The following is a 26,194-nucleotide window of genomic DNA, read 5'->3' as shown; positions in this document are numbered from 1 at the left end:
GCCCTGTAAGCAGAACAGAGGGAATGATTAGAATCACCATTTAGTCTGCTTCAAATACCTACAGAGCAGTGTCCTAACATACCGAAACACACGGCGGTCTAGGTTGTCTCTTTTGCAGTCACGCTGTATAGATTGCTATGTTATAATAATGTAGTTCCTGAGACACTACACACTTCTCCAGGTTTTGTGAGATCTGAGGTCTTCCAATCAATCAACCAATTTAAATCAACCAATCAACACTTGAGTCTCACCACTGTTATATGGATCAGCCTTGATCTGTCGAGGGGAGGGGTGTTGCTGTTGCTGGATGATGTGCTGTGCTTTGGCGGAGGCCTGCATTGACCCCTTGTGTTGCCCTGCAGCGGCCTGCCTGTCTGAGTGACCCGTCTGCTGTGCCACCGGCCCCTGGGAGGGGTAACCCATCTGGGCATGCTGCTGCAGGTGGCGGGCTACTTGGTGCGGGGGTAGAATCTGGCGCGAGGGGGGGATGGGCTTGGATTGGGGCTGGGGAGGCTGGACTGAGAGCTGGGGGGCTGAAGAGAGGCGGTCTGGACCTAGGATAGGAGGATAGGATCAATTTAATGTCCCAGAGGGCAAATTTTACCAAGACACAGTGACTCTGTATTAGAAATAAACAATGTACATTACACACACACAACAAACAATACAAATATTATATACACACGTGTACCCAAAGAAGAGTAGCTGCTGCTTCTGCAAAAGCTAAAAGGGATCCAAAAAAAACTAGGGCTGACCCCATTTAGTTGACTGGCCGATTGGTTGGTCGATAGAATAAACTAAATCTGTCGACCAATAGCCGAACAGTTTATTTTCATGGTGCACAAGGCACCAGTCTGATTTGCGCCCGTCTCGGTGGACTAATCCATTGCGGCAACCACCGGTATGGCACAGTCCATCACTCTAAGACATATGTGTATGGTTATATTATATACAAAATGGTGCAACTTAATATTATTTTATAACAAATGCGCTTTCCCCCGCGTTGGATATGGTTGCTTGTCCACGGTTTTTGAAACAATCTTTAGCGCACCGTAGAATTGCTGCTTTTCCCTATGTTGCTGTGTGTTTAATAGCAAAATTAACCAGCATATTGGGCTTGAGAACAACGCAGCAGGGTTAGCAGCAGAATAGACAACAGCCCTTGCCTTACGCCCTATTCAGACGGGACTCCTTTTACAGGGGGTGGTCAGGTAATGTAATGATGCGCACAAGCACAAAACACCACATCGGTCATTTTAGTCTGGTCCAAATCTGCACATGGCAGGAGAGAGTAACCATTCACGCCAGGAGGGGCAGCTCTCGGGGGAACTGTGGGAGGATATTGGATGATTGGCGGTTGGGAGCTTGGGCCGGTGGCCAATGGGGTCGCTGGTTCGGGTCCCCGTTTTAACTTGGTTGGGAGATCTGTTGAGGTGCCCTGGGGGTCGGCGCTTGACCCTGGGTGCTCCTGTGGGTCGCTCTGGATGGGAGACGGTTAGATGACTGAATGTAATGTAAATGTTGACGGGCTTCACTGCAGGTAGATTGCAGTGGCGGAAAAAGTATCCAATCCAGACTGGTAATTACTTATTGTTTCCCCTGTTCCAAACAGGTCACAAATCATATGCAAGCTGCTCTCGCTCCTATACCCTGCTTTCTCTTGATCTCATTATGACAATAATTAGTATGATCATCATCATAATAATTAATGTCATGATTCTTCGTAGGCTTTGTAGAGTCGCCTTGTACAACCACCATCGAGCTGTAGGCCTAACAGCGCTTCCTGTTCAGTCTTAATACCGTAACTTAGGCCTATATTTCAATATATAGTCTAATGTATCAATCAATCATTTACTCGTTCATGCCACCACACAGCATAAGAGACGTTCATGCTTCGGAATGCAATCAAGCGTTTCAGTTTTAAAACAAAGGGAGCTTTGAATAATTAGCCTAAACAAGAAATAAACCGCAATTCACCAATGCATGAAACTGTTTTTAGTCTGCTGTAAGAAAGGCTTTATATATCTGTTTTCTTCTTCGTTCGAACAGACTCTCTGGTACACTTATTTAGTGTTGCTTACACTGTTCCAAATGGTCAGAAAAAAATAGATCAAATCTGTTTGGCACACACACTACTATACCCTTCTTTTTCTTGATCTCCAGTAGCTTCCACAACCAAGTCAAATGTCTTCCACTGATCTGACTTCCCCTCCTGAGCAACCAGTAAACATTCACCCGGTTCAAGTTTATTTTTCACGTCCTCCGCATCCATTTCTCTGTCGACATTACCGTGTTGGGAGTTTATTATAACCAATTCATTGATGTGATTATGACAGGCTATAGGTCAGGCTCTATTGGTCACATGCGGTGCTTACAAGTTTCACGTAAAGAGAGCAAGGGTTGAGGGAATAGGGAATGTTTTTCCTAAACAAATGAGGGATTTCGGTAACAGAGCTTCAGTCAGAAACAAGTTAAGAAACTAAATGTCTGTAATGGTGTTGCAGCTTCAGCACGGACAGCGCAATAAACACTTGCTGTGCTGTCTTTCGCTGCGGTAGGGAGGAGAGCGAGACAACGTGCGCCAGTCACACAGGCACTCAATGTCTTTTTTAACAGTGTGACCATCGGCCTCAGTCATTTGTGTCTTAATTATTGAATCAAACAGTGTGCTTAAAGCATCAGACAAGCTCAGTGCATATGTAGTTGGTTTTATTCAAACACATAGGTTGTGTCTGCCTATATATGGAAAGATAGGTTCAAAAGTTTCAACCAATGGATTGAACATGACGACTCTCGGTCGACCAATATTTTTTGTTGTTGTCGGGGGCAACCCTAAAATAAACATATGACACACTCAACATATACACAATACAGACCTGTACAGACTGCAGGAGGGGAGCCTGGTTCTGTTGTTGGCGAACCTGGAGAGACTGCATAATCTGCTGGGGATTGTGTGGTTGCTGGCCAGGCCTTCCCTGGCTCTGTCCCTGGCTCTGTCCCTGCTGCAGGTAGAGATGCATCTGAGGTAAGGGTGGAATTACCTCCTCATCGTCCTCCAGGAGCATCTGGGGGGGCTGGGAGGACAGCAGGCCCTGAGGGGTGAGGGTGGGGGGGGACAAGGGCCGCTGCTGCAGGGACTGAGGGGGGGTGGGGTGGAGGATGTGGGGCGGGAGGTGGTGCTGGGGTGGAGGGGCTTGTGGCTGAAGTTGTTGTTGTTGCTGTTGCTGTTGTTGTTGTTGTTGTTGTTGTAGGGTTGGCTGGGGCGCTGGTTGCTGCTGCTGGGGGGGTTTGGGAGGTAGAGCTGCTGCCCTGTGGCTGGGTCGAGACGGCTGCTGGGGCAAGGCGTTGTGCAAAGCTACAGGTGAAGAGGAGGAAGGGGAAAAAATGACAAAATGTGGTTAGGAGAGTCAGGATGGAAACATCACAATGAAAAAAAGTCAAAGGACTGCCTAGTTAATCTAATCATAGGTCAATGAATGCTGGGTAACAAGGAACTGATTTATTGCAGAACTGGGTTCAGAAAGTATGTTTGCTTTGGATCGATCCTGCCCAGTGCACCAGATGGGTGGCGTTAGCACATTCTGGACTATTCCATTGGCCCCATTACTCCAAGCAAGCTCAATCAACCACAGCTCAAATATGAGAAAAAAATACAAAAATAATATCTGGCAGGTGTGGCTGGAAGAGGCCGGGACTTACCTGGGTTAGGGTTGGGGAGGATGGGGTGCTGGTTGAGAAATGGGTGCGTCTCCGGGGACACGGGCCCTGCTGCGGAATGAGCGTTGAGGTGGGGGGGCACGGCAGGCGACGAGGAGTGGTGGTGCTGGGACAGGTGCATGAGGGGCTGCTGGCCGAAGTGGGGCAGCGAATCAAACGTGTTCTCCAGCAGCTGGGAGGACTCCAACGCCGTGACCGTTACCTAGACATGACACACAAGCACAATCATACACTGAACTTCACTGATGCCAAATGCTTTTTTAAATCAGCTGTGTAGTCCCGCTGTACAGTCACCATCCCTACCAAATCGTATTGGTCACATACACATATTTAGCGGATGTTATTGCGGGTGGAGTGAAATGTCCTAATATATATGTTTATATGTTAGGTATATCGTCTTGCCGTTCTTTTTAAAATCCTGTAATGAGCTTTTACAAAAACAGACAACCAAATGCAATCATATCTAATAAATCAAATCTTACCGGGGGAGGAGGGGCCATGTAGGTGGCGGGGGAGGGGTTATGTTGCTGTTGCTTCAGGTGGATGCTGGGCTGCAGGACAGGAGCCTGGGCGTGAGGGTGGCCCTGGGGGACCGGACCAGCTCCAGACATGGCATGGTGGAGATGGGGCTTCTTCCCTTCGTTGGTCCCGTGGCCTTTTTTCTGTTTCTGTTTAGGAGCCACTCCTGACAAGAGAAGGGCGAGAGGAGATCCTGACTACTGAACAAAGCTTTCGTCTATCAATTCTGAATACGTGATAAAAATCTGTTTTAACACAGCCACAATGTGAGATAGTCAAATGTTCAAGTATTGACCACGCATGTGAAATACGCATGAGGTAAATAACGAGGAACGTGTGAAATACCTCAATGTTATGCTTCAAAGAAGACAATAAAGGCTTAAAAACAACATTTGAGGAGTGAAATGAGAAGGGCTTGCAGCGTGTCCCTACCCTTCTCCTCATCACTGTCTGAGGAGCTGGAGTCGCTGCTGTCCGAGTCAGAGGAGGAGCTGGCCTTGGTCTTGGCGGCCGTCATGGCCTCCATGGTCTTCTCTGCCACTATAGGAGAGGGAAGCATGTGACTCGACATATTCTCAAGGCAAACTATCTTCCACAAACATGTTAGGTCAACATAACACACTGCATTGCTCAAAGTTAAAGGAAACCGCTTGGTAAAACAATTTATATATATATTTTTAAGTGTGACCTAGGAGCTAGAGGAAAGCTGTGGAAAAGTTCTTAACAATACCTTGTTATTCATGTTTGTAACTGTAACTGTTTGGGTTTCATTTGAATTAATTATGCAACATTATCCAATTACAAGTGATTTGTAGGGGGTCGGGAGTTTGTTTGGCCATAGGGGGAGGCAAAGATACGCATGTTAAGACTCACCAGGAACCTTCTTCTTGTTCTTGCGGAGGCACGACGACACGTATCTCTCCAGCTCTCTCAGCGTGGACGGCTTGAGCGTCTCAAAGTCGATCTCGATCTCGTCGGGGTTGGAGTTCTTCAGCGAGGGCTCTCTGGACTGGATGATGTGGACCACACGTCCCAGCTTGTCGCCGGGCAGCTTGTTGATGTCCAGACTCAGCTGCCTCTTCTCCTCGTACGACATGGGCTTACCCTTCTCCCCGGGGGCTCCGGCTGCAGCCGGGTCCTCCTCCAGGCCCTCCCCCAAGCCAGATACGGGCTGCAGAGCTGGGGGCTGCTGCGCTGCCTGAGGGCCCAGGGCTGAGGAGCGGTTGTTCTTCACCGCACCTCCCTCCTTCTTACTGCAAAATCAGAGCAGAATATATAAACCATCAGTACTATTTCAACTGGGAGAGAATAACCTTTCTATTCCAATGTCCAAACAAGAATACTACTTTGAAATAAGTAGTGAATTCTTAGTAGTGTGCCAGTATATGAACTTTGTAATGTAGCATCAGTAACATAACATCTCCGTGAAATGCAGAAAGAGCCCAAGGCAGAAGGGGAAAACAAATCATGTTACCACACTTGCCATGGAAATGAGACAGAAGCTTATAAAACAACAAAACAGGTTCATGAAGTAATTTGACAAAGGCAATCAAGCGCTTTGAGGTCAGCGACGTTTATAACGTGTCAATACAATCCCATGCGCTCAGCAAATTCTGTGTCCCCTTGTAAATGTCACAGGTCCTGACTTCTGTACTAATGCCACACCTAAGACAGAAATTCCCATAGCTGTGTATTGTACCGTGTAAAGACGGATGGAGAACCAGGCCAGTGCAGTACAGAGGGGTATACAACAAACCAGGATCAATGAGTTAGCCAGCTCACTTTAATAAGCAACCGGAAATAACTCTTGGGTTACTGGTAAATTTGATTTAAATTTGTTTTATCAATTAGACCATGCCCATTTCAAGCTCCTCTTTAAAAAAAAAATATAATATCAAAATAGTCAGGCAAGTTAGCTGGCTTACTCCTTGGTCCTGCTTTGTAGCATACCCCTCTTCTCAGCTTGGCTCAGTAGTGTGAAAAAGCTTGTATCGTTCCTACCTGGGTTTCTTAGTCTTCTTGGGCAGGAGCTCCTTGTTGTTGTTGTTGCTGCTGCTGCTGCTGTTGTTGTTGTTGTTCTTGGTCTTCTTGGGGAACTGAATGGCCGGCTCCGGGATCTCCTCCACCGCTCCTTTCCTTTTGTGCTTGTCCTTCTTCTTCTCCTTCTCTTTCCTCTTTGGTTTGCTGGCCTGTGGCTGCGAGAGGGCCGCCAGCTGCTCATGGACAGCTTTGAGCTGAAACAGACAGACAGGAAACCCAGCGGTCAAAAAACAGAGGATAGGCATTAACTGGAAGTGACCAAATATCCCAGGGGGCCAGAAATGACACAGCACCCCTCATCCACCCTCAGGGATTCAATTAGATTTTAAACAACTTTATTTATCCATCAAATGTATCACAAATGGATGTTATTAGTGCCAACAAAGAAAAATCAGGAAGATGATAGTTATGAGGGGGTTATGGTTCATTACAATAATGTATGATGAATAGAGATGTCAGAGAAGCTGGAATCCCTCAATCCAATCCTATTTGTATTCAATGATGTCATTTCGGTCTTTCCTCACCTGTTCCTGTAGCTCGGCCAGTCTCTGGGCTCTCTCCTCCTCCAAGTCGTTCGTGGACGATTCCGACTCCGATGACGAATCACTGGAGCTGTCCGAGGAGGAAGCGGGGTGTTTGACCGAGGAGGCAGGACCTAGAATGGAGGAGGAGGGGTTTAGGATGGGCGGCGGCTGGGACTTGATGATGGGGGCAGAGGACTGGAGCAGCGCGGGGGCAGGAGCCGAAGCCAGCGTCTCCTCGGGCTCGTCTGGCATCTTGGCAAAGCGCATCTCAAACACGTCCTGTTGGAGAGAGAGAGAGGACATACTCAGTGTCAGAGTCTGGATAGAGAACAGAACTGGGTGGCGTTCAATAGGGCACACCGCAGCAAAACTAGTTGCAATGGATAAGCAAACATCTGTGTTCAGGAACTGGTAGTATTCTATGAATTTCACTCGATTTCAAAACGTATTCTCCCTACTGAACAACCCTGATTTCAAACACATCTGCTGCACCCGTAAAACATTAACACAGCAAATAGTTTAGCAAACAGGTACATGAAAAGGCGTAAGCTCGTGTGGGCATTTGTTATGAAACCGATTTTTGTGACATTTACCTTGTATATATATTTTATTACCTGTAGTTTGCGTGCCATCGCCACCACCTCGTGGTCGGGCGGGTTGTACTTGTAGCAGTTGGAGAACATTAACCGCACGTCGGCAGCAAACTCCTGGGCGTCTCTGTACTGCCGGTTGTCCAGCTTCACCTACAAACACATCACCACATTGTCAACCACAAAACCACGTCGCAATGTTGGAAGCCTTTTAGAGAGGACTAGGGAATCCCTTAGAGAGCTACACTCCTTCAGGCTTTCTTTCCAACCCTAACCCAACATAGGGCTCTCGTCTGGTCAAAAGTAGTGTATATATAACACTACTTTTGACCAGACGAGAGCCCTATGTTAGGGGAAAGGGTGCAATTTGGGACGCAGCCATAATAGTGTTCCATTCAAACCCACCTTGACGGTGGCGAGGTCCATGGGGTGTTTGATGATGTCGTGGTAGTCATGCAGCCCCAGCATGTCCACGTCGACTGGCTTGTAGAAGGGCCAGGCGTAGGCAGCGTGCTTCTTATGTAACATGTCTCGGACCAAGCTGGAGCAGTACCGTAGCTGCTCCTGCTGCTTGGGGCTATGAGCCCCTACCCCTGGTCCTACGGGTCCCCCGAGACCGAGACCTATCCCGAGGCCCAGGTGGTGCTGGGAGTCCGGAGCCTCCTTCTTGAGAAGCTTGGTGGGCCTGGCGCTTTCTCGCCGCGGCAGCGTCTTGCCCGACTTGGACTCAGCCGGAGAAGACTCGCTCAGCTGGTCGTTGGCCGTGGGGGTGGTCGTGTCGGCTTTCCTTTTCTGGCTCTTTCTCTGCTGGAATGGGGGAAGGGAAGAGGGGGGATAGAGAAAAGAGGGGCACAGGGAGAGGGACAGAAAGGGGACGGAGAAGAGGCAGAGCACGAGAGGAGAATGTGATCGTTTTAGATCCGATGCTTAAGGTAATACACATTAGTGTACTTATCTCAAAAGCATTCTGAACTGCGATTGACTGAGCTTTCCTGGTGCAATGGAACCAATGGAGTAGCCCTAAAAGTGCAAACACTGCCCATTTGGCACTCCAGAGAGGTTCAATCAAATGCTCATAACTATTTGAAGGAAAACAAATACTATTTGAATCAAGGGTCGTTCATTATACATCAAATGGAAGAAAACGGATTGAAACAGGGAGGGACCACCTCGAAACTCCCATTCTCATTTTCCATTTTGCGCTATAAATGAACATGACCAAGTTCTGCAAGCAATATACCCAGCAGCCTCCCCATGCATGCCAAACCCTCCATCCTACTCACTTTGGCCATGGGCACAGGGTTCTGCAGTATGGGGGCGGTGCTCTGAATGGACGTGGGGGGCAGGGTGGTCTGGGTGGGGGGAGGAGGCACGGTGGTCATGATAGGGAGCTTAGGAGGGGCCTGGAGTGGCAGGTCCGACGGGCCCAGTGAGTAGGGGGCCCCGAGCTGTGGCGCGTGGGCATGGGTGTGGACAGGTAGCGTTGGGGGCACACGGGAGGGCAGGGCCTGCATGAGGGGCTGAGGAGGTAGAGATGGAGGCCCCTGTTCCTGGGTCTGTTGCTGCACTGGTGGTCCTCTGGTCTGGGGGCCTGGGGAGTGGCTGGAGAAGCCCCGTGTCTGGGGGGTGGTGGACGGAGAATCCATAGTCGGGCCTGGCTTCAAGTTCAGACCTGGGAGGGTGAGACACACAGAGACAGAACAATGCATGAATGAATGAATGAATGAATGAATGAATGAATGAATGAATGAATGCATGAATGAATGAATGAATGAATGAATGAATGAATGAATGAATGAAATTGAATAAGTACAATAATTCTAAGATGTCAATTAAATGATATCCAGCACAGGGTCCAGCTATGCATTTGGTTTTTTAACTTGCTAGCTAAGTGGCTAAATGTCAAGATCAAGCTTCTTGATTACAGCAGAGACATTCAACCCCCTCCTGGATAAAGATCTAGGGCCCTATAAAATCTACATTGAACTTAGTAGGGAATCAACTAAATGTATTGAAAATGTAGCAATTAGCCCAAGTCTACCATAAGACATGAAAAGAATGCCTAATTGATTCGCATTTCCTGCAACTTTCTGAAGAGGCCAGGAGAATTCCCCGTCTGTATGTATGAAGCGCGCGTCTACCACTTTGTGCAGCCGTTAGCATGATGCTAATTAAAAGTCTTCTGGTAGATGGAATTGCTTTCCCAAAAAAACTTCTCAATTAAACATTAACTACAAAGTAGCCTCTGCCTACCTGGCAGAATGATATCATGATTATTTACATCAATCCAGTGGATATTTGTTTTACAAACCATACCATCACTTGTGCCAAAACAACACAGCTAAAAACAGCCTCTTGCTGGTGTGCACTGGAATTAAAAGGGGTACTACACCCAAACTTTTTACTTTCTCAAATTTTGCCCAGACCTCAAGTGGTCTCCTGACGTGGTTAAAAAATGTAAAATACAACTACATATTCATCATCTCCAGCACCATCACATCAACATGTGAAAAGTCTGCATTTCTATTAGAGGTCGACCGATTTAAATCGGTATGGCATGGCCGATTAATTAGGGCCGATTTCAAGTTATAACAAATCGGTAATCTGCATTTTTGGACACCAATTATGGCCAATTACATTGCACTCCACGAGGAGACTGCGTGGCAAGCTGACCACCTGTTACGTGAGTGCTGCAAGGAGCCACGGTAAGTTGCTAGCTAGCATTAAACTTATCTTATAAAAATAAAAAAAAATCTATCTTCACATAATCACTATTTAACTACACATGGTTGACAATATTACTAGGTTAACTAGCTTGTCCTGCATTGCATTTCATCAATGCGGTGCCTGTTAATTTCTCATCAAATCACAGCCTACTTTGCCAAACGGGTGATTTAACAAAAGCGCATTTGTGAAAAAAGCACAATCGTTGCACGAATGTACCTAACCATAAACATCAATGCCTTTCTTAAAATCAATACACAGAAGTCTATTTTATTTTTTTAAAAACCTGCATATTTAGTTAAGAAATTCATGTTAGCAGGCAATATTAACTAGGAAAATTGTGTCACTTCTCTTGCGTTCATTGCACGCAGAGTCAGGGTATATGCAACAGTTTGGGCCGCCTGGCTCGTTGCGAACTAATTTGCCAGAATTTGACATAATAATGACATAACACTGAAGGTTGTGCAATGTAACAGCAATATTTAGACTTAGGGTTGCCAGCCGTTCGATAAAATACAGAACGGTTCCGTATTTCACTGAAATAATAAATATTTTGTTTTTGAAATGATAGTTTCCGTATTTGACCATATTAATGACCTAAGACTCATATTTCTGTGTGTTTATCATATTATAATTAAGTCTATGATTTTATAGATCAGTCTGACTGTGTGGTGGTAGGCGGCAGCAGGCTGGTAAGTATTCATTCAAACTTAACTGCGTTTGCCAGCAGCGCTTAGCAATGCTTGAATCACAGCGCTGTTTATGACGTCAATCCCATCTACTCCTGAGATTAGGCTGGCAATACTAAAGTGCCTATTAGAACATCCAATAGTCAAAAGGTATATGAAATACAAATGGTATAGATAAAAATAGTCGACGCGTCATAATTCCTATAATAACCACAACCTAAAACTTCTTAACCGGGAATATTGAACCACCAGCTTTCATATGTTCTCATGTTCTGAGCAAGGAACTTAAACGTTAGCTTTTTTTATATGGCACATATTGCACTTTTACTTTCTTCTCCAACACCGTTTTTGCATTATTTAAACCAAATTGAGCATGTTTCATTATTTGTTTGAGACTAAATAGATTTTATTTATGTTTTATATGAAGTTAAAATAAAAGTGTTCATTGTTCATTCAGTACTGTTGTAATTGTCATTATGACAAATATATATATATTTTTTAATCGTATCGGCTATTTTTTGGTCCTCCAATAATCGGTGTTGAAAAGTCCTAATCGGTCAACCTCTAATTTCTATGTTTTGTAGTAAAAAAGAGGAACATAAGTGTTTCCAATCACATCGTTGTGCATCATGTGACTTCAACCAATTATGAGTAGGCATTGCATACTAATTGTCTTCAAATGTCATTGGAAACACTTACCTCCCTGTATCTTTTTTATACTACCAAACATAGAAACATGTTGTTGATATTGGGGTGGTGCTGGGGATAATGAATGATGTGGGGAAAAAAGAAGACATTTCTCTTTAAGCATTGGTGTGGGGGGGGGGGACAGAACTATGGGGGAGACAAAACTAAAATGGGGAAACGTAATTTGGGAACAAATAAAAAGGAATGAGGCAAAAAACATGTAACGGATTTTATAGGGCCCTAAAGATCCTGGTTGCCTTAAATAGTGTTGTGGGTATAAATAATGAAATATCATTTATTTTTAAACTGCACCTCTTGTGTGCACTTACGGTAATACCGTATAACCCGGTATGGTACAAAAATGGTATGACGGTACACAAATGTGGATACCGCCCAACCCTAAATTTAATTCATTTAAATGTATTTTGGTATCAGTTGGCAACCCATCCCTTACGGGATTAATTGACAGAAACATTATGATGATTCACAGTGATAATTCCTCCTTTTATTTAGTTTGAAAAGTGGAGGTTGCTCACTTGAAACACAACATGAAAAAAAAAGAGATGACAAAAGACAACTTCCAGCAACTATGGTGGACATGTAACCTGGCCAGCACAGCACAGTTCAGTCGTGTGAAAATGGGATTGGAAACCCCAGGCCAGGGAAGTGTACTTGTTTCAGTGTGTGTGTGTGTGTGTGTGTGTGTGTGTGTGTGTGTGTGTGTGTGTGTGTGCTGTATCCTACCTCCTTCCCGTCGGCCCCGGCCTCGACCCTTGCCGGTCATGACAGCAATCTCCGTCTCGTCCTGGGGCATCTCAGTAATCTTCTGCAGAAACATCTTCTCCAGCTGCTCAGCCATTAACACTATGTCATCTCCAGGCTGCAGGCATGGGGAGACAGACACTCCATGTTGATACAGTACCAGAAACCAAAACCTAGACATACCTAGGATCTAGACCTAACACTACCTAGGACCCAGACATATATTTATCTAGCACTACCTTTGACCCAGATATATATTTATCTAGCACTACCTTTGACCCAGATATACATTTATCTAGCACTACCTTTGACCCAGATATACATTTATCTAGCACTACCTTTGACCCAGATATACATTTATCTAGCACTACCTAGGACCCAGATATACATTTATCTAGCACTACCTTGGACCCAGATATACATTTATCTAGCACTACCTAGGACCCAGATAAACATTTATCTAGCACTACCTAGGACCCAGATATACATTTATCTAGCACTACCTAGGACCCAGATATACATTTATCTAGCACTACCTAGGACCCAGATAAACATTTATCTAGCACTACCTAGTACCCAGATAAACATTTATCTAGCACTACCTAGTACCCAGATAAACATTTATCTAGCACTACCTAGGACCCAGACATACATTTATCTAACACTACCTAGGACCCAGACATACATTTATCTAGCACTACCTAGGACCCAGATTTATCTAGGACCCAGACATACATTTATCTAGCACTACCTAGGACCCAGACATACATTTATCTAGCACTACCTAGGACCCAGACATACATTTATCTAGCACTACCTAGGACCCAGACATACATTTATCTAGCACTACCTAGGACCCAGACATACATTTATCTAGCACTACCTAGGACCCAGACATACATTTATCTAGCACTACCTAGGACCCAGACATACATTTATCTAGCACTACCTAGGACCCAGACATACATTTATCTAGCACTACCTAGGAAAAAGCATCCATTCTAAAACAGCGTCCATTCTAAAAGTAAGCTAAACTCTAAATATATGTCTCTGATACTAACTACATTGGGTGTGGTGGTCATCAAATGAACCACCTCGTTCAAATTGTCAGGGTTAGCGGCTCCAAGCCCTTTCTATAGATGATATTTCTATGGTGGTGGTTGACAACAGCTACGGTGCATTACTGCATCGTTACCTTGTTGTAAATGTAGCAGTTGGTGAACATGGTGTTGAAGTCTTGAATACATTCTTGGGCGTTCCAGTAGTAGCTGTTCTCAAGTCGCTTCTTGATTGTTCCCATATCCATAGGAACTTTAATAATCTTGTAGTAGTCCTGAAATGTTTAAGTATACTTCAATTATAAACAGGACAGTCACAGGCAGAGGATTCTACCAGGTGTGCATGTTGGGTGCTTGGGTGGCATGACCACATAGAAACACTACTAGAATCAATAATAAACTCAATACTCCTTGCAAAAAAAAAAAAAAAAAGAAGCTCTTTGGGGTGCAGAGTTGTAAGGGCCTGACCTAGAAAAGGGAAAACCAGCACAGGAAATAGTAGACTGTTCTCTCTACTACCGCACGGCAAGAGGAACCAGGGCATAAAAGTCAGGAAACAACAGGACCCTGAACAGCTTCTACTCCCAAGCCGTAAGACAACTTAACAAGACTGCTAAATAGCTAATCAAATGGCTACCCGGAATACCTGCATTTGCCCTTTTTTGCGCCAACTGTCATGCACCGACTATGGACACACACTGGACTCTGCTCACAGACACGCACGCACGCACGCACGCACACACACACACACTTCTGCTGTCTATCTATCTATCCTGTTGCATAGTCACGCCTAACTACACTCTGGTCAGTTTATTAGGTATACCACCCCATTCATGGAAATGGTTTGCTCCTGCAGACGGTAGGTGATGTGGCCGTGGATCACTATATAAAGCAGGCAGACAGGCATCCAGTTACTGTTTGATTGAACGTTAGAACGGGAAAAACGAATGACCTAAGCAACTTAAGAGTGTGGTTTGATAGGCGGTGCCAGGAGAGCCGGTTCTAAGTACCTCAGAAACGTCCTCACTCCTGGGCTTTTCAAGCACGACTGTGTCTAGGTTTTACAGAGAGTGGTGCGACAAACAAAAAACATCCAGTCAGCGGCAGTCCTGTGGGTGAAAACAGCTTGTTGATAAGAGGTCAAAGGAGAATGGCAAGAATGGTGCAAGCTACCAGGCTGGCCACAAACAGGCAAATAATAGCTCAGTACAACGGTGGTGTGCAGAACGGCATCTCAGAACGCACAACTCATCGATCCTCGTCACGGATAGGCTATTGCAGCAGACGACCACACCGTGTTCCACTCCAATCAGTTAAAAAACAGGAAGAAGAGGCTCCAGTGGGTACGCAATCGCCAACACTGGACTACCTAAGTGGAAAAGCATTGCCTGGTCCGACAAATCCCGGTTCCTGTTGTGTCTTGCTGATGGCAGAGTCAGAATTTGGTGTAAGCAGCATGAGTCCATGGCCCCACCCTGCCTGGTGTCAATGGTAAAGGCTGGTGCCGGTTGTGTAACGGTGTAGGGCATGTTTTCCTGGCAGATGTTCGGTCACTTGATACCAATTGAGCAACGAGTCCATGCCCCGAATAATTCAGGCTGTTCCGGAGGTAAAAGAGAATCCGAACCGGCACTAGATGGTATCCCTAAATAAACTGGTCACTGAGTGCATATGCACATAGCTACGTTAATTACATTGTACACCGACTCAGTACTGGTACTCCCTGTATATAGCCATATTACTTTGACTCAACGTTTCGCATTATTCATTGTGCATTTATTCCTAGTTTCACTATGACGGCTCTGGCCCAACCCTTCTGTATCTAGGACCAAAACATCAGAACGTGTTCCCATTTTGTAACACGCCAGGGAGAAAAGCAAACCCGGACCCATGGCAGAGGAGAAACACTGAGTGTGGCGTTTGGTCCGAGCGATGTGGATGGGTAGTCAGGATAGAAATCTAAAGCAGGGTTCTCCAACCCTGTTGCTGGAGAAATACCATCCTGTAGGTACACTACAATCCAAACCTGCTCTAAAAGACTATTTAGTGAATTCAATATTTAAATTAATGAAACTTCCAAAGACTATTTTCAGGTCGTTCGTTTCTCCTTTCCTAGTCCACATAGCGCGACACCAGCCAGCCACAGCCAACCAGACAAACACACTACTCACCGGCAGGTTGAGTTTGACGGCGTCGACAGGTGCCTGGAAGGGCCAGGAGAAGTGGTGCTTCCACAGGGTCTTCAGCACCGCCTTGAGCAGGTACTGCAGCTGGTTGGTCTGCCGCTTGGGCTGCGACGGGTTGATGTACTCCGGGGGCGGTGGGTTAAACTCTGGCACGGTGGGTACGTAGGTGGAGGGCTGGGGCTGCCCCCCCTGGCTACTGCTACTGCTGCCTGACGAAGACATCTGCACTGTGGTTGCATCCAGGCCGTCCCCCATTCTTGTGGAGGTGACTGGGGGCGCGGGCACAGGGGCCGGAGCAGGGGTAAGGGTTGGGGTAGGGGCGGCGGTGGCCGCGGGACACCAGTTGTTCAGTCTCGACGGCGGCGCGGACGACTCCACTGAGAGAGCACCGCTGATTCCATTGCACTCCTCACTAGCCTCTCTAGGAAAAGAGAGAGAGACAGACAGACCGTCATTAGCATCTTTGTCAGACATATAGGATTGCAAAGCTCCCGCTAATTTACCAGTTGCCGGAATCTTCAGTAATTTTGGTAAGTAACATATAATCTATGGTAACTTTGGTAATTTATACTTGAATAACCTTTTCATATATTGTATACATTTTTCTATCTGTGTCCATATTGTCCATTAGCTTCTAGTGGATAGACCGCATGGATCAAGAGAAAATAGCCTAATAATGATAAAAGCATATAAATCAACAATGGCATTTTCAATTAACTCTGCAACTCTTCCAACTGCTATCGGTTTGGCCCTAAAACAGGTACAAAGACAGACAGTAAAATAAATGTAACAAATAATGCTGAAACCCTCAATGGCATTCAATAAGTTGATGGTTTATATTTAGGATAATATTTTACAGCTGTTTAAAAATATAGAATGAAAATGATCATATTTGTTTTATTTTCTATTTTTTAAAGACATGCAATAAAGCCATAGAGGGCCAGAGATAATTTAGACACCTGTGATAATCTGAAGTTCCTAAAAAGGCCACTAGATGTCATATGATAAAATATATTCCTTGAAAGTTAACAAAATTCTGGTAGATTACTGGTAAATTAATATACCCTCCCCTTTGCAACCCTAGACATATCACAACACTTTTTACATCAGCTAATAACGGACTTTCTTTGTATCCCACATCTTAATACATACACTCTGTGGGGTGACTCTTGTTTCAGAGGTTGGATAGAGTCAGACTGCATGACACTGCTACTGCTGTGGTGGTAGATACTTCGTCTCCTTTATGGCTCAGCTGCTTACATAGTTCATTTTCTCTCTCTCTCACACACGCAGAGCTCAGGCCCAGCTCAGGCCCAGCTCATCAGGCCCAGCTCATCAGGCCCAGCTCATCAGGCCCAGCTCATCAGGCCCAGCTCATCAGGCCCAGCTCATCAGGCCCAGCTCAGGCCCAGCTAATCAGGCCCAGCTAATCAGGCCCAGCTAATCAGGCCCAGCTAATCAGGCCCAGCTAATCAGGCCCAGCTCATGAGCTCCAGCAGCAGCAGATTTGACTTTAGAATGGAAAATGTATGTGTTTATGCAACAATTGTCAGTCCATCGAAACATATCGCATCAAACCGAATCGCACAAAATCAATTCAAACTAAGACGTATAGTTCCTGTATCTTATCACATGTATCTAGAAACATATCGAATCATCTTGAAAGGGAAAGATGCACATCCCTACTAAAGGCAGACGGGGCTCGACGGCAGCGCCACATGAAGGCTGTGGTAAATGGTAATAGTTACAGGGTTGATGGAGAGACAAAGGAGAGAAAAGGCTCTGTATACTGTAGCATGGGCAACGAGAGGTCACACTAACACATCAGACCAGGGGTCGTATGTATCAAGCATCTCAGAGAACTAGGAGTGCTGATTTAGGATCAGTTTTTCCTTTAAGATTACAATAAATAAGATTAGGCCTACATGGAGAGGGGGGACCATATCCTAGATCAGCACTCCCACACAACATTACCCGTCAGGTTATAATGAGGGACGTACACAGACTGGGGAGGACAGGGAGAGCAGCGTTCTCCAGCTGGGGCAACCAAAGGTCACACACAACCACACACAACCCCCTACCAAAAACCACACACACACACACAACCCCCTACCAAGAACCACACACAACCCCCCTACCAAGAACCACACACACAACCCCTACCAAGAACCACACACAACCCCCTACCAAGAACCACACACAACCCCCTACCAAGAACCACACACAACCCCCTACCAAGAACCACACACACACACACACACACACACACACACACACACAACCCCCCTACCAAGAACCACACACACACACACACAACCCCTACCAAGAACCACACACACACACACAACCCCTACCAAGAACCACACACAACACCCCTACCAAGAACCACACACCCACACACAACCCCTACCAAGAACCACACACAACCCCTACCAAGAACCACACAACCCCCTACCAAGAACCACACACACACACACACACACACACACACACACACACACACACACAACCCCCTACCAAGAACCACACACACACACACACACACCACACAACCAACAACCCCTACCAAGAACCACACACACACACACAACCCCTACCAAGAACCACACACAACACCCCTACCAAGAACCACACACAACCCCTACCAAGAACCACACAACCCCCCTACCAAGAACCACACACCCACACACAACCCCTACCAAGAACCACACACAACCCCTACCAAGAACCACACAACCCCCTACCAAGAACCACACACCCACACACAACCCCCCTACCAAGAACCACACACCCACACACAACCCCCTACCAAGAACCACACACACACACAACCCCTACCAAGAACCACAAACCACACACAACCCCCTTCCAAGAACCACACACAACCCCCCTACCAAGAACCACACACCCACACACAACCCCCTACCAAGAACCACACACACACACACAACCCCCTACCAAGAACCACACAACCCCCTACCAAGAACCACACACCCACACAACCCCCCTACCAAGAACCACACACCCACACACCCCCCTACCAAGAACCACACACCCACCCTACCAAGAACCACACAACCACACACACCCCTACCAAGAACCACACACCCACACAACCCCCCTACCAAGAACCACACACCCACACAACCCCACTACCAAGAACCACACACCCACACAACCCCCTACCAAGAACCACACACCCACACAACCCCCCTACCAAGAACCACACCACCACACACAACCGCCTACCAAGAACCACACACCCACACAACCCCCTACCAAGAACCACACACCCACACAACCCCCTACCAAGAACCACACACCACACACAACCCCTCCCAAGAACCACACACACCCCCTACCAAGAACCACACACCCACACAACCCCTACCAAGAACCACACACCCACACAACCCCCTACCAAGAACCACACACCACACACAACCCCCTACCAAGAACCACACACCCCCTACACACACAACCCCCTACCAAGAACCACACAACCACACACAACCCCTCCCAAGAACCACACACAACCCCCTACCAAGAACCACACACCCACACAACCCCCTACCAAGAACCACACACCCACACAACCCCCTACCAAGAACCACACACCCACACAACCCCTACCAAGAACCACACAACCCCCCCTACCAAGAACCACACACCACACACAACCGCCTACCAAGAACCACACACACACACACACACACAACCCCCTACCAAGAACCACACACACACACACACACACAACCCCTACCAAGAACCACACACACACACAACCCCCTACCAAGAACCACACACACACACACACAACCCCTACCAAGAACCACACACACACACACACCCCCCTACCAAGAACCACACACACACACAACCCCCTACCAAGAACCACACACACACACAACCCCCTACCAAGAACCACACACACACACAACCCCTACCAAGAACCACACACACACACACAACCCCCTACCAAGAACCACACACACACACACAACCCCCTACCAAGAACCACACACACACACAACCCCTACCAAGAACCACACACACACACAACCCCCTACCAAGAACCACACACACACACAACCCCCTACCAAGAACCACACACACACACACCCCCTACCAAGAACCACACACACACACAACCCCCCTACAAGAACCACACACACCCCCTACCAAGAACCACACACACACACACACACACACACACACACACACACCCCTCTACCAAGAACCACACACACAACCACCCACAGACCCACCGACGTGTCAGTATGTGCAGTTTTGCAGGTGGAGTACTGTGGTTTCCTATATGTTTTTGGATTTCCCCATTCTACTCGTGTGACTTTTACCCACAACAAGACTTACACCGATAAAACAAAAACCTGGTTTTCCATGGGAACGCAACAGTTAGAGCAAAGTTGGACAACTGAGATCGTAGCCTATAATTCAAAAAGTAAGCCATTTCATCTAACATATCTAGGAAATGCATCATTTATATTTTGGTGTGCAACCTGTCAAACTAGGATCCAGAATGATCAGGTACAGTGTTGCCTCTTCAGAGAACTTACTGAATCTTTGTGCATATTGACCTAGGCTATATTATTCACAACCTGAGGCCTCAGGTCCCAGACGTGCTCAATGGGATTGAGATCAGGCTCTTCGCTGGCCATGGCAGAACTCTGACATTCCTGTCTTGCAGGAAATCACGCACATAACGAGCAGTATGGCTGGTGGCATTGTCATGCTGGAGAGGTCATGTCAGGATGAGCCTGCAGGAAGGGTACCACATGAGGGAGGAGGATGTCTTCCCTGTAACGCACAGCATTGAGATTGCCTGCAATGACAAGCTTAGTCCGATGATACTGTGACACACCGCCCCAAACCATGACGGACCCTCCGCCTCCAAATCGATCCCGCTCCAGAGTACAGGCCTCGGTGTAACACTCATTCATTCGACGACAAACGCGAATCCGACCATCACCCCTGGTGAGAAAAAACCGCAACTCGTCAGTGAAGAGCACCTTTTGCCAGTTCTGTCTGGTCCAGCGACGGTGGGTTTGTGCCCAAAGGCGACGTTGTTTCTGGTGATGTCTGGTAGGACCTGCCTTACAACAGGCCTAAAAGCCCCCAGTCCAGCCTCTCTCAGCCTATTGTGGACAGTCTGAGCACTGATGGAGGGATTGTGCGTTCCTGGTGAAACTCGGGCAGTTGTTGTTGCCGTACTGTACCTGTCCTGCAGGTGTGATGCTCGGATGTACCGATCCCGTGCAGGTGTTGTTACACGTGGTCTGCCACTGTGAGGATGACCAGCTGTCCGTCCTGTCTCCCTGTAGCGATGTCTTAGGCATCTCACAGTACGGGCACTGCAATTTATTGCCCTGGCCACATCTGCAGTCCTCATGCCTCCTTGCAGCATGCCTAAGGCATGTTCACACAGATGAGCAGGGACCCTGGTCATCTTTCTTTTGGTGTTTTTCAGAGTCAGTAGAAAGGCCTCTTTAGTGTCCTGGGTTTTCATAACTGTGACCTTAATTGCCTACCGTCTGTAAGCTGCTCCAGTTCTCCCCCCTGGCCCATAAAAAAAAAGGCTTTGTGTCTGTCTGTCAGGATTCATTCCATTTCAAAACCTGTCAATTCAAGGACTATACTGAAACGCCAGTTCCAAATCTGGTTTACTTTCTGAACAGAACTGAAATTGACCCAACCCTCTCTGTGTGTGTGTGTGTGTGTGTGTGTGTGTGTGTGTGTGTGTGTGTGTGTGTGTGTGTGTGTGTGTGTGTGTGAGATCAGAGGTGAGTTAGGAGTTAGCCATCGCTGGGGTTTTGGCAGGGCCTGTGTGTGTCTAATGGTTTATGTGGGTCCCTGGTAAGACACAGACTATCCCATTCCTTGGAAGTCTCTGGAGTGTTTCAGGATGTGGGAGGTTGTGTGTGTGTGTGTGTGTGTGTGTGTGTGTGTGTGTGTGGTACGTTTGGCATCATCTGGCTGCTGGTGGAACACAGTGTTCCCATGCCGCCTCTCCCCCAGGCTACTATGTCACAAGGACAGTGTGTTGGAGACAGAGTACAAAGACGTAGCAATGTGACCAACCACAAAGTATTGATCATGAGGGATTCTCGTTTAAAAAACTCTGGCCAGTCACACACACACACACCAGTGTACGGATCTCGCTCAACTAATCACATTCCTGATGAGTCAACCTTTCTGAGTTAGCAGTTAACCAAGCACATGATCGCTGCCTAGGACTCCATGGATGAAACACACCCATACACTGATTGACCTCTGTCTGGGATGGTAACAGGAGAGAGGAATTTTAACTTGTCTGCTACCTGCCCACTCGGGTCAAAGCACCAGCCAAAACAGTCATTGAATGTTTCTTATAACAGAGTACAGACTTCCTGAATATAAATGCTAGACATGATACAGCACAGAGCTGCTGCTGATGACCAAGTAGCGGGCTGCATTCAGAACCAGGGCTACATAAGTCTAGTGGAAACTAGTCAAGCACTGCACTGGTTGGGCTCAAGAAAATTGGTTTAATATTTTGCCTGATTCCGTAGTCCCCCCCCCCCATTTTTCCATTTTAAAGGTGGAGAACAATGCTTGAATAACATCAGACGACCACTAGCCAGAGACTGTTTGGTTAGCAATGTTTCTGTAGAGTTTGCAAATCAAATGACCACTGGATTGATGCAAATAATCCTGATATCATTCTGCCAGGTAGGTAGAGACTACTTTGTAGTAAACATTTCAATTGACAAGTTTTTTTGCAAAACATTTCCAAAGTAGACGATGGTTGTCGTTACATTAGTATCGTCGCAAACGGCTACACAAAGTGGTAGACAAAACGCGCACAGCCATGGTGTGCCGTTGCCTCTTCAGAAACCTTACAATTATCTTGGGCCAAAATCATGCATTTTCATTGCGTGTTAAACAGTGTGTGTGGTCGTCTGAGGCTGCAGTACAGAAGAGGTCGACAGGGACAGACAATGGGACCAAGCAGCAGACAGGAGGATGACGTCCACTAAGGAAGGAACCGACAGGCCCTCCACAAACAGGGTAGTGTTCATTGGGGCGCACAACGGAAAACATTTTAAAAATGTGTTGCATGTGTTTGAAATGAAAGTGAGCGTTTCCTCATTGGACATAATGGACAAATCCAGGACAATTCCCTCCCTGTTTTAAACATAACACCACCAACCAGCTCTTACAGACACAGGAGGATGGGGGAGGCGTCTGTGGCAGGTACAGACTGACAGTTTAGGGACAGACGGGAGGGCTCCCTCTATGGGGACAGAGGCTGTTTGTTAGGTAGCTTCTAGCTAGTCACAACACCAGGCTGATGCTCCAGCTAGTTCGGGAAGCAGTGTTCTCTGGGATCAGGAACCTACCGACGTATACACAGCACCACCAGATGGTTCACAACAGCCAGGCAACAACAATCAGGGAATCCAAGGACACACACATACACAGTACAAAGTACAACATTTCTCCCCACCGTGTGCTATTGCTCCACTATTGGGTCGAGTTTATTGCGATTATTTAAAACCTCAACTGCTGACTGAACCTATTTGACCAGATAAGATGACAATGAGTAAACATGATTAGCTCAGGCAAAGAGAGGCCAACACTAGTCCTGTTGGCTTTCACCAGGTTTTCCTGCAGTTTCCCATGTTTGAAGAGATTTCTTTTAGCTACCCCCTTTAAGAAATGTTTTTTACACCTAGGCGGCATCCCAAATGGCACCTTATTCCTTATGCAGTGCACTACTTCTGACCAGTTCAAAGTAGCACACTATAGGGAATAGGGTGCCATTTGAGACGTGTTCCCTAATCAGGTCAACTTGGGCCCATTCTCACCTTCACACCTTCGGCCTGATAAGTGACAGTAACACAGGTTTGGTTTCAATTGGAAAGGGGAACCTGTACACAATGGTAGTCCAGCAGACAATGGACACGTAAATGTCAAAAACACTAATCTCATCAGGAGTGGAAGTGGCTAGTTGAGTAGCTGACCAAGTCGCTGACCAAAACACATCCATTGTGACTGCTGATGATTAAACTAAGTCGGCTCCAGGTTAGACCTTGTTATTTTTCTTGACTAACAGCATCCATAGAAAAGTTAGCCCAGTCTGGATACACCCCAAATGGCACCCTATTCCCTACATGGTGCACTACGTTTGAACAGAGCCCGTATGGGTTGATAATTCGGCTCTGTCTTGGTGCATTAAACAACCACAACCACAATTCAAAAGACAAAAGAAAACGGCATTAAAAACATAAATCGCTATGACAAATTATTTCCTGCTATGGTCCTAAAGGTCAACAACACATTTTTACAACCTACTTAATACAGCAGGACCCATATTCACAAAGTCTCAAGAGTCGGAGTGCTGCTGTGCTGATCTAGGATCAGTTTTTGATTATATGGATTGGGGGACTTGATCCAACTCTAATGCACTTTGTAAATACGACTCAGCAGAGGCAGATTGCTACAAGAGGTGAAGATAAACACTGCCACTGGCTGACTTCCTGCCTACTCGTGTGTGTGTGTGTCTCACCACACCCCCACTGCTTTGGGCTCTGGAATAACAGTTGACCTTTGACCTGGACATAGATCACCACAGACTGCCGAGGAATGTTGTGAGAGAAGGGAGGAAGTGGCTCTGGTTACCGAGGGGCCTAGTCGAGGCCAGGAAATCAGGTTCTGTCAGTGAGTGACACTTGAAAACCGGAGGGCGGGGGGGCTTGTCCTAAATGGCACCCTATTCCCTACATAGTGCACTACTTTTTAATGAGCGCCACAGGGAATAGCATGCTATTTGGGACTTTGGACACACACACACTTCATGTTAGGTTACAAAATAGAGGTATTGTATCTACTAGGCCAATCTATTCCATCTAGAAAGTAAATAATAACTTGTGTTTTCCAGGGGAGGGGAGGTAGCTGCAGCCAGTAGGAACGTAGGCCAGAGGATCCCACTCCACACACCAGCGCAGTAAGAGACATCCGGCTATGAGTAGATCCCAAATGACTACTTGTGACCAGGGATGTGACCAAATGGAAAAATTGTTCTTGATGTTTAAACAGCAAAACACATTTAAACATAGAATTTTCACAAAGAAAAATATGTGAATTCACAATGCTGCTGCGCTGCTGACAGCGTTGGTTTGGGTCTCACGGTGCGTCCCTTTCATATGGTTAAGCATTGCACCTGTACTACCTTTACTTGACCTCAACTCCACCTCGCGAAGTTGGCATTTCCTTCTCATTTAACTTCACAGTATTGCCAAACAGGACTTCGCTGCTGTCACTTGCCTTTCTCTGCCAGTTTTCCAACTTAACGACAATGACAGTGGTGGAGAGCAGACTCCAAAATGAATAGATTCCACGACTCCTCGAACGCCAACTCCCACTGACCACCATTTCTGCGTGTTAAAATTCAATGCTGCTGGGAATTGACTCCTAAGATTCTTTCCTTTTGGAAAGGAGGAGACTGATTAGTTGCCGTACTTCCGAGAACACTCGCGTCTTTATAGTGAGCTAGCGAGGGATGGAGAGAGAGAGAGTGGCACAGTATAGGCAGGTCAGACACCAGGCAGACAGGTGGGTCTATTGCACGGTTCTACCGGCATTTAAAAGCACTCTTCATTCTGGAATTTCATACTTGGACACAAACTGTAGTGAATGTTAGTCATGCCACAAAAATCTGAATTGAATCATTCTGAAAACATTATAGAGAAACAAACTATTGGTTTGATGATGAGGGAAATACACCGCCTATAGACTAACGGGCCAAGCCTACTTAATTTTAACTCTTTCCGTCAGTCCAAGAGAGGTAGCATCTGTGGCATCTACAGTATGTTGTGCGTCAGACGGTGGAGTGGACCCCACATCTTCACCCCGTGGGAGTCTGCAATGGGCACCGCATGCTTTTGGTCAGCCTGGCCAGGAATTAGGCTATGTCTGTGTCCCAAATAACGCCCCATTCCCTACATCGGGGATCATGAACTAGATTCAGCCAATTTAGTCTTGGGCGGGTGGTTGAGGGGCCAGAACATAATTACAAATAATTGGTGGACTGCAAATTGACCACAAGAAGCCCAAACGGATATAATATTTGAGTAAAACATTCAAAAACCTAAAAGCTTAATTGCGAAATTAAAATCAATTGGAGGTGATATCCTGTTGTTTTTACTGTCTTACTTCCAACAATGAAAATGCAACAAAAAAAAACTAAAATATTTAGAAACTCGGGGGGGCCAAATAAAACCACCCGCAGGCCACCAATTGGGGGAACACTGCCTTACATAGCGAACTACTTTTAACCAGGGACGCTAACTACCTCTCACTTCAGCGGAGAACTGCTCTCACCCACGTGCATGCAGGCTCACGCACACATCTGGCATGCAACAAAATGCCTTTTTTTTGGGGGGGTGGACTGAGTCAGAAGCATGCGTCATGTCTGACTGTTCAGAGCCTGACTCTCTACCTCTGGCTGTGTGGCTCCGTGGAGGCAAGCAGGCTTCCTCACACTAGGGTTGGGCGATATTTGGGCAGACCTATTCCACGATTATGCTACTCCAAATATTGCCGATATCTGATATCGTCATGTTGCATTGTTAATGACAAAATAATTCAACTGTGCTTATTTATGATCTTATAGTCAAGTCGCCTTTTCATTTAAAA

The 26,194-nt window shown here is 46.5% G+C and overlaps 1 protein-coding gene across 3 annotated transcripts in view; it reads right to left on the bottom strand.

Moving 5' to 3' along the window:
* Positions 1-309: 309 nt before the first annotated feature.
* The window catches only part of LOC118384343 (bromodomain-containing protein 4), a 47,602-nt gene continuing 21,717 nt past the window's right edge, over positions 310-26,194 (bottom strand). For all 3 annotated transcript variants that reach the window (XM_035770770.2, XM_052518519.1, XM_035770767.2), the window contains 14 exons: positions 15,482-15,917; positions 13,448-13,585; positions 12,235-12,370; positions 8,674-9,062; positions 7,796-8,197; positions 7,415-7,543; positions 6,801-7,079; positions 6,238-6,470; positions 5,110-5,489; positions 4,669-4,776; positions 4,200-4,402; positions 3,700-3,919; positions 2,877-3,355; positions 310-554 (listed from right to left, as the gene is read on the bottom strand). In XM_035770770.2, coding sequence (XP_035626663.2) covers positions 450-554; positions 2,877-3,355; positions 3,700-3,919; positions 4,200-4,402; positions 4,669-4,776; positions 5,110-5,489; positions 6,238-6,470; positions 6,801-7,079; positions 7,415-7,543; positions 7,796-8,197; positions 8,674-9,062; positions 12,235-12,370; positions 13,448-13,585; positions 15,482-15,751 — 3,471 coding nt within the window. In that variant the 5' untranslated portion in view covers positions 15,752-15,917 and the 3' untranslated portion in view covers positions 310-449. The remainder of the gene's footprint in view (positions 555-2,876; positions 3,356-3,699; positions 3,920-4,199; positions 4,403-4,668; positions 4,777-5,109; positions 5,490-6,237; positions 6,471-6,800; positions 7,080-7,414; positions 7,544-7,795; positions 8,198-8,673; positions 9,063-12,234; positions 12,371-13,447; positions 13,586-15,481; positions 15,918-26,194) is intronic.

Source organism: Oncorhynchus keta, chromosome 5 (genome assembly GCF_023373465.1).
Source record: "Oncorhynchus keta strain PuntledgeMale-10-30-2019 chromosome 5, Oket_V2, whole genome shotgun sequence".
In the NCBI taxonomy this organism is placed as follows: Eukaryota; Metazoa; Chordata; class Actinopteri; order Salmoniformes; family Salmonidae; genus Oncorhynchus; species Oncorhynchus keta.
Note: the sequence above shows the minus strand (reverse complement) of the source record. Positions and strands in the feature narration are given on the sequence as shown.